The sequence below is a fragment of the Cervus canadensis genome, chromosome 8, assembly GCF_019320065.1.
Source record: "Cervus canadensis isolate Bull #8, Minnesota chromosome 8, ASM1932006v1, whole genome shotgun sequence".
Classification (NCBI taxonomy): domain Eukaryota; kingdom Metazoa; phylum Chordata; class Mammalia; order Artiodactyla; family Cervidae; genus Cervus; species Cervus canadensis.
Window position 1 is genome coordinate 61,841,570 of NC_057393.1, and position 13,244 is coordinate 61,854,813.

Here is a 13,244-nt window from a genome sequence, read left to right on the forward strand (position 1 = left end):
GGGTATCCAGGCATGCCCAGGAGAAGGATCACTCTTCTAGAATCCAATCTTTCCTAAAGAATCATGACCAAACAACCAACACTTGGGTGGATTCTGAAGGATCGATACTTGCTTTATAACTGCCTTTGTTGATATCCAAGTGGATCTAGTTCCAAATAGGCAGTGGGCACCCAAGGTACCCAAAGAGCCCCACATTTCTCTACAAGTATTCAGTTCGTCAGAGGGAAGGGTGATTTCAGGCTACCTCCTCTAGATAGATACCAAGCCCCTATTCCACAACCAGCACTACTTTTGGTATTGATAAGGCTTCAAAGGGCAAGAAGATGCAGTCCTGACTTTCAGGAAGCCATTCTCTGGATGTTGATATGTATGAAGTAGTAAGAGAAATGTGTAAGAAGGAATATATAAAATGGTGTGAGTGGTAAAAGAGGATCTGTCACTGCCTGGGAGGACAGTGTCGCAGAACAGCAGAGCCAACAAAGACTTTAAATACTCTTTAGTCCAGTAGTTCTTAATTAAGCATCAATGTCACCTATTGTCCATTTTGTTGCATTTGGCATTAAATGAATCAAAACACCTTGGATGAAACACAAGTATAGACTTGGTTAAGGGTCACTGATCGAAACTGTCCTCCCCATTTTAAAAGTCCCACCAGCAAAACTAGACTCCATATCAGATCTTTTGATCTGGCTCCTTATACCACAGGTCTGAGTATTTTTTCCAATGAGACTAGTTACAATAACAACAGTAAAAAATAGTATTAGCTTTTATTTTTCTTTTACACCCTTATAAACCTTTCTTTGAGACTGAATAAAGTAGAGTGGGAGATTTTCCTCAGTCTGTTCAGTTCAGTTCAGTCGCTCAGTCATGTCCAACCATTTGCGACCCCATAAACCGCAGCACACCAGGCCTCCCTGTCCATCAACACCTTCCAGAGTTTATCCAAGCTCATGTTCATTGAGTCGGTGATACCATCCAACCATCTCATCCTCTGTAGTCCCCTTCTCCTGCCTTCAATCTTTCCCAGCATCAGGGTCTTCAGTCTGTTGCTCTCATTCTAAAAAAAAGTGCCTACAGTTCAACTCACATACAACTTCATGAATGGGTAAATGAATGAACCTGTGTGTGAATGTGTGCATGTACACACATACACACATATGCATGTATATGTACACATACACAATTTATTAGGTGATTTTGAAGAAATAAAACCAGAAATTTGAAGAAAAAACTCAGAAAACAAATAAGAATTTCCCAAACAATGCTTGGTTTACTAAACGTGATACCTGAGAGAACTTTCTTCCACCACCTGACCTTTCTAATATATTTTATAATAAGTTGCTGCCAGAAGATAAAATGTTTTAAAACAACCTCTTCATACATGAAATCACCTGTTAAAGGTGCCAAAGTTGATGAGAGTAACTGTTAAAGAAGAAAATTAAGTTCTAAGTGATTAACTTAGAAGACTGATTTGTAAATTTTAATTATTCATTTGTTGGATATTAACCATATTTCTCCTAAGAGAAATCACATTCAGATCAACACTATCACATCCCAAATAAAAGTCTTCATGAGAAAAATTGATTTATTACAGTTCTTTTAACATAGGCATAAAATTTTATTTTAAGATGGCTTAAAAATAGTCTAAGATTACTTCAAAATTTTTCCCAATAAAGTACAACTGAATTTCTTCTGTACCCTTACTAACATGTATGTTTCTTTTTAAATATATAATTTTCAAGAGATTTCACTATTTCTTACAGCTTTGCCTTTATACAAAATGCATGTCCTTAACTACACTCCTTCATCACCACAGATTTAAAAATCTGAACCCCAGCAGGACCAGTTCCTCTCAAACGATTATCCTCTCTCTCTCCAATCTTCCAAAATTTACTTTCTAGTAGTCCTTCCTACTAAACAGATAGTCAATACCAAAATCAGATTGATTATATTGATTATATTCTTTGTAGCCAAAGATGGAGAAGCTCTATGCAGTCAGCAAAAACAAGACTGGGAGTTCACTGTGGCTCAGAGTATGAACTCCTTATTGCCAAATTCAGACTTAAATTGAAGAAAATAGGGAAAACTACTAGACCACTCAGGTATGACCTAAATCAAATCCCTTATGTTTATACAGTGGAAGTGAGAAATAGAGTCAAGGGATTAGATCTGATAAGAGTTCCTGAAGAACTATGGACAGACGTTCATGACATTGTACAAGAGGCAGTGATCAAAACCATCCCCAAGAAAAAGAAATGAAAAAAGGCAAAATAGTTGTCTGAGGAGGCAGTATAAATAGCTGAGAAAAGAAGAGAAGCTAAAGGCACAGGAGAAAAGGTAAAATATACCCATTTGAATGCAGAGTTCCAAAGAACAGCAAGGAGAGATAAGAAAGCCTTCCTCAGTGATCAGTGCAAAGAAATAGAGGAAAACAATAGAATGGGAAAGACTAGAGATCTCTTCAAGGAAATTAGAGATACCAAGGGAACATTTCATGCAAAGATGGGCACAATAAAGGACAGAAGTGGCAAGAATACACAGAAGAACTATACAAAAAAGATCTTCATGACCCAGATAACCATGATGGTGTGATCACTCACCTAGAGCCAGACATCCTGGAATGTGAAGTCAAGTGGGCCTTAGGAAGCATCACTACGAACAGAGCTAGTGGAGCTGATGGAATTCCAGCTGAGTTGTTTCAAATCCTAAAAGATGATGCTATGAAAGTGCTGCACTCAATATGCCAGCAAATTTAGAAAACTCAGCAGTGGCCACAGGACTGGAAAAGGTCAGTTTTCATTCCAATCTCAAAGAAAGGCAATGCCAAAGAATGCTCAAACTACTGCACAATTGTACTCATCTCACATGCTAGCAAAGTAATGCTCAAAATTCTCCAAGTCAGGCTTCAACAATATGTGAACTGTGAACTTCCAGATGTTCAAGCTAGATTTAGAAAAGGCAGAGGAATCAGAGATCAAATTGCCAACATAGGTTGGATCATCGAAAAAGCAAGAGAGTTTCAGAAAAACATCTACTTCTGCATGACTACGCCAAAGCCTTTGACGGTATAGATTACAACAAACTGGAAAATTCTTCAAGAGATGGGAATACCAGACCACCTGATCTGCCTCCTGAGAAATCTGCATGCAGGTCAAGAGGTAACAGTTAGAACTGTACATGAAACAAAAGACTGGTTTCAAATTAGGAAAGGAGTATGTCAAGGCTGTATATTGTCACCCTGTTTATTTAATGTATATGCACAGTACATCATGTGGAATGCTGGGTTTAATGAAGCACAAGCTGGAATCAAGATTGCCAGGGGAGAAATATCCATAACCTCAGATATGCAGATGACACTACCCTTATGGCAGAAAGTGAAGAGGAACTAAAGAGTCTCTTGATTAAAGTGAAAGAGAAGAGTGAACAAGTTGGCTTAAAGCTCAACATTCACAAAACTAAGATCATGGCATCTGGTCCCATCACTTCATGGCAAATAGACAGCGAAACAATGTAAACAGTGAGACTTTATTTACTTAGGCTCCAAAATCACTGCAGATTGTGACTGCAGCCATGAAATTAAAAGATACTTCCTCCTTGGAAGGAAAGCTGTGACCAACCTAGACAACATATTAAAAAGCAGAGACATTACTTTGCCAACAAAGGTTCATGTAGTCAAGGCTGTGGTTTTTCCAGTAGTCATGTATGACTGTGAGAGTTGGACTATAAAGAAAGCTGAGCACTGAAGAATTGATGCTTTTGAACTGTGGTGTTGGAGAAGATCTTGAGAGTCCCTTGGACTGCAAGGAGATCAAACCAGTCCATCCTAAAGAAATCAGTCCTAAGTGTTCATTGGGAGGACTGATGTTGAAGTTGAAACTCCAATACTTTGGCCACCTGATGCGAAGAATTGACTCATTAGAAAATACCCTGATGCTGGGAAAGATTGAAGGTGGGAGGAGAAGGGGACGACAGAGGATAAGATGGTTGGATGGCATCACTGACACAATGGACATGAGTTTGAGTAAACTCTGGGAGTTGGTGATGGACAGGGAGGCCTGGCGTGCTGCAGTCCATGGGGTTGCAAAGAGTCAGACATGACTGAGTGACTGAACTGAACTGAACTGAGTCCTCCCTGCCTTATATTTCTTTCCTTCCTACTTTCTTCTTCCCTCCCTCCTCATACATTGATTCAGGTGGGGTGCTAGTGAGAGCTTATATTATAACTGAAAATAAGCTATATGTATGAAGACATCATTCAAAACATTTAGAAAATAATCAAGAATGAGTGCATACAAAATTTAAAATGAAGAGCAAAAATAAAATGAGTTTAGTAAAATAGGTAAGATCAAAAAAGACTCCCTAAAGAGGATTTTAGATTAGGTATTTCAAAGCTGATAGTTTAGAAGTAGAGAAAAGAAAGAATAGCATTTTCACTTTGGAGTCCATCAAAGACCAGTCATGGGTCTTATGGAACTTTCTCTTGAGACTGTATATAAGCTCCCTAAACTTTCATGGGAAGGCCTCTTTCTCCAAGATGTGACACTGAAGCAGACAGGAAGATCTTACAACACAGAGCAGGGGTCAGCAAAATACAGCCCATGGGTCTAATTTGGCCTGCTGCATGTTTTTGTAAATAAAGTTTTATTGGAACATGGCATTACCCATTCATTTACAAATTGTTCATTACTACTTATGCACTATAATAGAAGAGTTGAATAGTTGCAACAGAGGTCATATGACTTTCAAAGCATACAATATTTAATATCCAGCCCTTTACAGACAAGTTGGTTAACCCCTGGGCTAGATCACTCAACATCTTTTCATGTTTCTTGGCTCTTGTTACCCTCAATGAAGGGAGACTCTGACTATAGGGTACCCAATGGAGTAAAGTTTAATATAGCATGAAGGGACCACTGATGCTTACCAGGCATCTATTATGCACCTCAGAGGATAATATTATCTCTCCAAAAATGTCATTTTTCTCTTTTCATACCATGCTCAAACCCCTAGATACTCACCTATATCTCTTGTAGTCTTCCTCATCCTTTTCCAGGCTGACGAGCTCATTGGGACATGCCACATTCCCCAGGAGGCTGAGGTACTCCAGAGCTGGTGTAACTTCTGCCAGGTGATCAAGCAGATACTCCAAGTCAGTGATGTGACACAGGTTAAGGATCTTGGCCCAGAAAGACAGAAGACGTAGCAAGGTACACAGACCTCACTGACAGGCACAGACCATAACTGACAGGCACAGCCTAGCAGCTGATGAACCCCATCTGCTCCCAGGACATGACATGGGTAGGGGTTGAAATCAACTTGCTGTGGGTGTCTGACACGGTTAATTTTTCACTCCCACTGGTGACACGGCTCAACTTTTAATGAAAGCAAGAAATTACTTCCAAAGGTCTCATCAGAAATATATTGTTTCTCCTTTGGGGGTAGTCCATCATTAAAACATGGGAATAGCATGGATACAAACTGGGATTGGCCTCCTCTATGATCTGAGAGCCTGTTGTGGAGCTAAGCATTTCTCAGTGGCCTCACTGGTGGCAATAAGACATTACATGGGGTGAAAAGGAGTACAAAGCTAAGAAGAAAAGACAAACAGAACAGGTGTAGGCCATGAATAGAGGCCTTGAATACCAGGATCCTACCAATGAAAAGAGTTAGCTAATATTAAATCAGCAGACAGAATGGGGCCCTTACCAGGAAATGATGGTAGAGCATACAGGGGCTAAATACATGATGGTAGATGCCACTTGTAAGAATCGGAGAGTCAGGGTACCATTTCCAGGAAAAGAAGGTCAAATGAAATAAAAAGCTGCCCTTACTCTGTGAGGATGCTACCTAATTGTGGGGGTGTTATCCCAATTTTCTCATACTTCAGTTTGTCAATTGAACTCCAAATCCAACCAACATCTGAATCCAGTCCCTAATGTATCTGCCAGAGGATCACCACAATGAAGTTTAAACTGTCTCTAACAACCATAAGAGAGAGTTTTTATTTCCCCAGAGATTGAATTCCCACACAGGGACTCAATTTAGCTAGTTGGGGAGGTCACAAAGAATAAGTAATTCCTCTTTCCCATGTGATGGCCTTTCAGATGGTTGAGGCTTACATATCTTCCTTCAACTTTACAATCTCTAAACGAAGTACCTTCAAGAACTATTCCTACATAAGCTATGTAAAGATCATATGGAAGAACAAGCACTAGATTGGTAGGGAGCAAGACCAATACAATGAAAGGGAAAGTTCACAAGCAAGAGAGGGGAAAACTAGTTAAAGAGGGTCTGAGTGTCCTCCTAGACTGTGGGTTTCTACTGGCCAACATCATCCTCATTTCCTAAACAAAGACAGGACACTGTACAATCAAGTAATTGATCTTTCAAATCTTCAATAAATTATATCGAGGAATGACCACAAAGGATCACTGGAATGAGGATGATAGATTAGAAGCATATGGAGAAGATGAGTGAGAAGGTCCCACCAAGGAGGTAAGCTTGAAATACAGAGGGCAAGTGACCAGGAGTCAAAACCTTAACGTATTTCATCACTCAAGACAAAACATGCTTAATACTTCTTAAAGTTCAGTCACCACACTCTTTAAGAAAATTATCTAAATAAAACTAATTAAAATGACAATTAACAATTTCAGGAAAAACTTGCCTTTTCCAGCAAGTTCTATCTTTGGATGTTTCACAGGCATTATATTAAACAAAGAAAAGGAAAAACAAGGAATCTTGCCAGTACTCTACCCTACGAGTGCTGCCCTTTGACCCAGGCAAAAGCATCTCAGAGACTCCTGTGCTTTGAAGTGCCTTCCTCAAAAATTTCTCAGTCTTAGTCCAGAACTCAGGATGGGCCAGGGCCAGCAGCATCACTCAGGGAGGATACTCCATGCCTTGACTTGGACCTGCATACACCTCAGCCCAAGTCCTGGTTTCTCCCCTTCAGGGTTCTCTCCAACCTTCTTGCCCACATATGGTACCCATTGGATGTGCCAAAGAACAACAGGACTCATATCCATTAGGCTTTCCAGAAGCCTCAAGCCAGGTCCTAGCTCAAGGGGGCAACCAGACGAGCTGATCATTCTTACTGGCCAGCACTGTATTTCTGTAAAACGCCAAGAGAGTGGGCTGCCAAAATGGCACTGATGTGTTGCTCTGAAGCGATTCAAAGTATTTCTGTGGACAATGGCCCTGAAGAATCCATGGGAAGCCCTTTCTACTATGGACAGCAAAGTCCAGATCAAACCTATTTCTCTCTTGGAGACAAATTACTTAAACTTTCATCTCTTTTTCATCTACTGCACAAAGGTGAGAATGTGAAGAAATGGAACTCACCACTGGCAAGATCTTCAAGTTAGAGAAACACTAGACAACAGAGTTGGCTTGACGTCCCAGTCATTCCTCAACATTTGGTATTAGTGATGGGAAGGCTTGCATTCTACCATCCAGGGAAATGGTGGTGGTGGTGGTTTAGTCGCTAAGTCGTGTCCGACTCTTGCGACCCCATGGACAATAGCCTGTCAGGGTCCTCTGTCCATGGATTCTCCAGGCAAAAATACTGGAGTGGGTTGACATTCCTTCTCCAGGGGATCTTCCCAACCCAGGAATCAAACCTGAGTCTCCTGTGCTGCAGGCAGATTCTTTACCAACTGAACTACCAGGGAGGCAGGCCCAGTCTAAGACAAGTAAATCTTCATACATGAACGTATCACAGAGCTAATAAGCTTGTGCAAGAATGCTGCGTGCTTACATAGGTCTCTCCCAGGACCCTGGCAAAGGCCCTGGTAACAGTCACATGGTCACTTATTTTTGCAAAACTTGCAAAAGTAGGGTATTTGAACCACAGTCAGTCAGTTAAGAGTACTTCCCTGCTCTGATAGGACTTCTGTCACATTTCTGCCTGAGTTGGGTGATGCGAGAGTGGCTGTGGGAACTCTTGGAACCTCAGATGAACTGGCAATGGAGTGACACTGAATTAGGATTCAGTTGGGTTTATTTCTGTGGTTTGCAATTGTTTCTGTGTCAGTAGGCATGTGGCGTGATATTCCTGCTACCCACCATGCTGATACACACACAGAGACCAACATAAAAATGATAATAAAATGGTTAATGAGCTTTATCAATTTACAGAATATTTACTGTTAAGTTGTTGAGTGTGTATGCACCACACAAACACAACTAACTGGAAACATCTTGAAATCTTTTAACTCATAGATGAAAGATACTTGTTTTCCCAAAGTTGATTTATTCTAAAATGTTTACCAATAATTTAGTGAAATTACCAATAATGAAGAGTGAAGATGAAAGGAACATCCCTAAATAATAAAAATAAAAGTCACTTTTCAATTAGACGCAATTATCTCTTCTGTATGTGTGCGTATGCTTGGTCACTCAGTCGTGTCTGACTTTTTGCGACCCTATGGACTTTAGTCTGCCAGGCTCCTCTGTCCATTGGGATTCTCCAGGCAAGAATACTGGAGTGGGTTTCCATGTCCTCCTCCAGAGGATCTTCCCAACCCAGGGATCAAACCCAGGTCTCCCACACTGCAGGTGGATTCTTAACTATCTGAGCCACCTGTAAAACTTAATTAAATAATGAAGTTATAAGGGAATTTGCAGAAAAAAATGAAAAAATTCTCATACATAGTATAAAAGAGATTGTTTTCTAAATATTTCAATGTATAGTATCTGTCAACTTAAAAATGTTTAATATGCTTCGACACATTTTTTTATTCCAAATACACATTCATCTCCATACCTAATTTTGTGTTTGTAATTATACAGTCTTTGCCTTTAAGAGAGCCTCTTCAAATTATGTAAGCATCACACTTCACAAAGTATGGATCTGCCTCTTAGCAGGAGGCTGTGGAAATGGAAACTCATTTAAATGTCTTGATCATGGGAATTTCTTGGGCAAAAGGTATGCAGGCTTCAAGAAGCTTCAGTCATTCTGTGCCAGTGAATCCAACAGGATTCACTGGAGTCTCAAAGTCTGCCTCCTTTAGGATATTTTGTGTAGCAGAAGCAAGTTCTTCTTCCTAAGCTTTCCAACTACCTGCTAAGTAAACATTTGGGCTGGGCAAGGTGGTCCCCCAAAATCTGCACTGGTGAGGAATCACTAGCACCTACGCCATGGATGCTCTGGACAAAAACAACATCACTATGTTGACACCACCAGTGGAGACTGAAACATGAGAAGTTTCCATTGGTTTCTTCATCTCCTGGGTCAATAAGGATGAGCACAGCCTTGTCTTGCCTGACTGTGCACTTGGAGATGGAACTTGTCACATTCCTTTCTGTCAAGTTGCAGAGAAAATTAACCGGAGACAATCAGCTGAGGGAACTTGGTGTCTCCAGCTAACCAATACTACCTCAGTGAAGACACTTAGTGATTTTTTTTTTCTCTCCTTTGTAAAATGTGAAGCTATCTGGCACAGTTTCAACTCTCTCCAGCTGGATTCTCAGCACACACCTGGTTTCCCTCATCAAGTCTTCTCCAGAGTACTTGCCATTTAGATTTTTTTCAGTGCTGTCTACAGAAAGTTGCCATTGCGGAGCCCAGCTGTCATGGCTAGGCTTGCCAAGGGAGATTTTCTGCAGAGGGCCCAAGATCAAAGCCACATCTTGCCTTGAAAGTTTGGAGCCCAAGGGAGGAGGGGAATCTCATGGTGTCATGTTGGGTTGCACAGGTCTGAAGCTGCTTCCCAGGTGAGAAGAGGCATGTCTCTCCCTCTGTGCTCAACCCCTGGTCAAAGGGCATCACCTATGACTCCTGGGGGTATTTCAATTAGAGCTTATCCTGATAGAAGATTTTCAAATGCGGAACAGCCTACATGACATGTTTGATTCACACTCACACAGGTATCTGAAAGATTATCACATCCAGATAACAATTAAGGAAACTTGCAGTCAAAGATCACACAGTGACTAAAAGGCAGAGTCTATATTCAGACCTAGGTCCTGCAAAATGACAACTCTAGGGGCCACAAAGAGAGGAATTTAAAAAAAAAAAAAAATGAGAAGTCTTCTACGCTTTTGTAAAATATCGTCAGGTGCTGTCATCCAGTTGTACTCTGTACCTCAGTTACTTTCGATTTGGGATCATTCATTTAAGGCATCAAAGCCTTGGCTAACAGTAAAATGTGCAAGGAACTCGTAAAGGTTCAGGGTGTTAAACTGATTTCCCATATATATTATGCCAGCACAATCTCTCAACAACACTCTCAGATGTATAATACTCAATTTACAGGTAAAGAAAATGAAGCCTCTGACAAGATACAGCCCCTTCTTCAAGATGACACAGTGAATTGCTATGGGAACTCCAGTCTGGCCTCCTGACTCCACTCACTGGTCTCCTAACCACAGCCCCGCTGTGTAACACGCAGCACTATTCCTTCTTCCTCTTCACACTACCGTTCACAGCTATCTCTTCCGGCATGTGCTGAAGCCAACAGAGAATCAGAAAATAATGAAATGAAGCATGATTTAAAATGAAGTCAGCTTATCACCTTTCCTCTACCCACCTCCAAAGGCAAGTGAGAGAGAACCATTTGGCTAACTATCTTTTCCTGACATTTCAGTTCTTCCCTTATTCGGGGCTGGGTATTTAGATATGATATGGCTGAGACTGTCCATGCTTACGGGTGAGTGGGTGAGTGAGAGAGAGAGAGAATATGAGTGCTGGGGAGAGGAAGTCAACACCATGGCTAGTGACAACAGTGCTAGTCTAAACAAACCAAAGAGAGAAGAGATAAGCAACGAACAGGAGATGAAGAGGTAGCCTGAGACAACCAGGTCTACCAGAACAGGAGCCAAAAGCTGAGGGCCGAACAGAAAGGGAACAACGGGTTGAGAGGTCAAGAAGGAAGCATGCAGTTGGGAAGGGAGGCATTGGTGAATCTAGAAGAAATGCGCCGCATACTTGGTTTGGGTTCTGGAATCCCCCTCATATTTGTTCTACATTTGATATGTGACTTGCTTTGGCCATGGGGCAGCAACATGTACGATGCAAACAGGGTTTGAAAAGTAGTTGCACGTTGAGCTTTGCTCTTGGGGCATCCCTCCCACGTGGAGAGGCCTGTGCTAGCCTGTTGGAGACATGGAGTTCCACTAACAACCAGTACCAACCTCCAGACATAAAAGCAAGGCAATCTCAGATCATTCAGCCCTAGCAGAGCCTCCAAATAACTGTGGCTGCCTGAGTGACCCAAGGAAGATGAGCAGAACCATCCAGTTGAGCCCTGCCCAAATAGCTGACATGCAGAATTGTAAACAAAAAAATACTTTTTTTTTCTAAGACTCTAATTTTTGGAGTGGGTTATCGTGCAGCAACGCTAATGGACAGAGCCAAAGTCTAAGGTGTCTCACAGAGTAGCTTCATGGCACCTCATAGCTGTTGTAGAGCCTGGGTATTCAAACAAGCAGGTAGGAGAGTCAGTGGCGGAAAAGACAGAGAATGGCACATAGTGTTACTGCTGCTTTTACCTGTCTTTCATTTTTTGACTTCTTCATTTTTGACTTCAAGTACACAAGGTAAGTAAACCAACCTCTGGGATCGTACCAGTAGACCAGAGGAGAAAGAAGACATGCTCCATCATGAAAAAGTCAACTGTTGTTTTTTGTGTATACTGGCAATAAAGCACTTAGAACAGTATAGTGATATAACTGGCCAGCTCTACAGCTACACATTGCCTTCTGCTGCAGTCCCTTCCACACCTCCAGCATTGGTCCCTCAGCATTATTGCCACAGACCAGAGATGCTGGAACAGGGAAAGGACTGAACCAAGGAAAAACAAGAAGCCTGTTCATCTCTGGTGATAGCCACACTGAGAATAAAACCATCAGCCAGTCTAGTTTATCCTTTTAAAAATGAAAAAACATTCTGCATATCAAAGAAATCCACCAACAAAATAAAAAGGTAACTCACTGAATGGGAGAAAATAATTATAAATACTATTTCACAAGGAGCTAATATCTAAACTATATAAAGAACCCATACAACCCAATAGCAAAAAAAAAAAAAATTACAATTACAAAATAGACGGAAGATCTGAATAGACATTTTTCCAAAGAAGACATACAGATGACCAACAGGTACATGAAAAGATGTTCAACATCATTGATCATTAGAGAAATGCAAATCAAAACCACCATGTGATTTCACCTTATGCCTGTTAGAATGGTTACTATCAAAAAGACAAGAAACAATGACTGTTGGTGAGGATGTGAAGAAAAGGGAACCCTGAACACTGCTGATGGGAATGTAAACCGGGGTAGCCACTATGGAAAACAGTATGGATGTTCCTAAAAAAAATTAAAAATAAGACGAGAATTTGATCCAGGATTCCACTCCTGGATATTGATCCAAAGAAAGCAAAAATACTAATTTGAAAAGATATGTATAGTCCCATGCTCACTGCATGCAGCATTAGTTACAATAGCCGAGACGTGGAAACAACCTAAGTGTCTATCAGTGGATGAATGGATAAAGAAAGTGTGATACACACATATGCACACACAAAACAGATTATTCAGCCATAAAAAGAATAAAATTTTGCTATATGTCACAACATGGATGGACCTCAAGAACTTTTTTATACTAAGTCAGAGAAAGACAAATGCTATATGATCTCTCTTATATGTGGAATTTAAAACAACAATAACATTAAGACCAACCTCATACATAAAAAGAATAGACTGGTGGTTGCCAGAAGAGGGAGGTGGAGGGTAGGAGAAATGGTGAACTATTTTAGTTGCTGTTGCTTTTAGTTTAAATAAATTAAGTGAATGAATTAATGAATTCTAACATGGATCCCTGCACATTTTCAACATATTCTAAACCAGGTTATGAAAATGAATCCTCTAAAAATGAGAGATAATAATGCTTAGTAAATTCACATGAATCTTAGTAGAATCTAACCTATTTAATCTAACCAGGTAATCTGTCAGCCATCAACACTTGCTCAATATCTCTTTGACTGCTAGTGGTAATAGAAAAAAGCAATACTATAACCAATGTATATTAAACACATAGGTATCCAAAAAATACTTTCCAATAGTTACTATACAAATCAGTGATTGAGCAAAAAAACCACCCACTAATTCATCTGCAGATTGTCATTATGTGAAATGACATTCTCTCATAGTGGGTGTGTCCTGGTTTTAATTGTTGTGCTCAGGCTGGTGCTAAAATGAGTTTATATGTCTCAGTATGCATCAACTAATACTACAGAGAA

The 13,244-nt window shown here is 40.5% G+C and overlaps 1 protein-coding gene across 3 annotated transcripts in view; it reads right to left on the minus strand.

Annotated features, from left to right (window-relative positions):
* Positions 1-13,244, minus strand: part of LRMDA (leucine rich melanocyte differentiation associated) — a 1,119,641-nt gene that overhangs the window by 481,733 nt on the left and 624,664 nt on the right. For all 3 annotated transcript variants that reach the window (XM_043476453.1, XM_043476454.1, XM_043476455.1), the window contains one exon: positions 5,019-5,158. In XM_043476453.1, the coding sequence (XP_043332388.1) occupies positions 5,019-5,158 (140 nt within the window). The remainder of the gene's footprint in view (positions 1-5,018; positions 5,159-13,244) is intronic.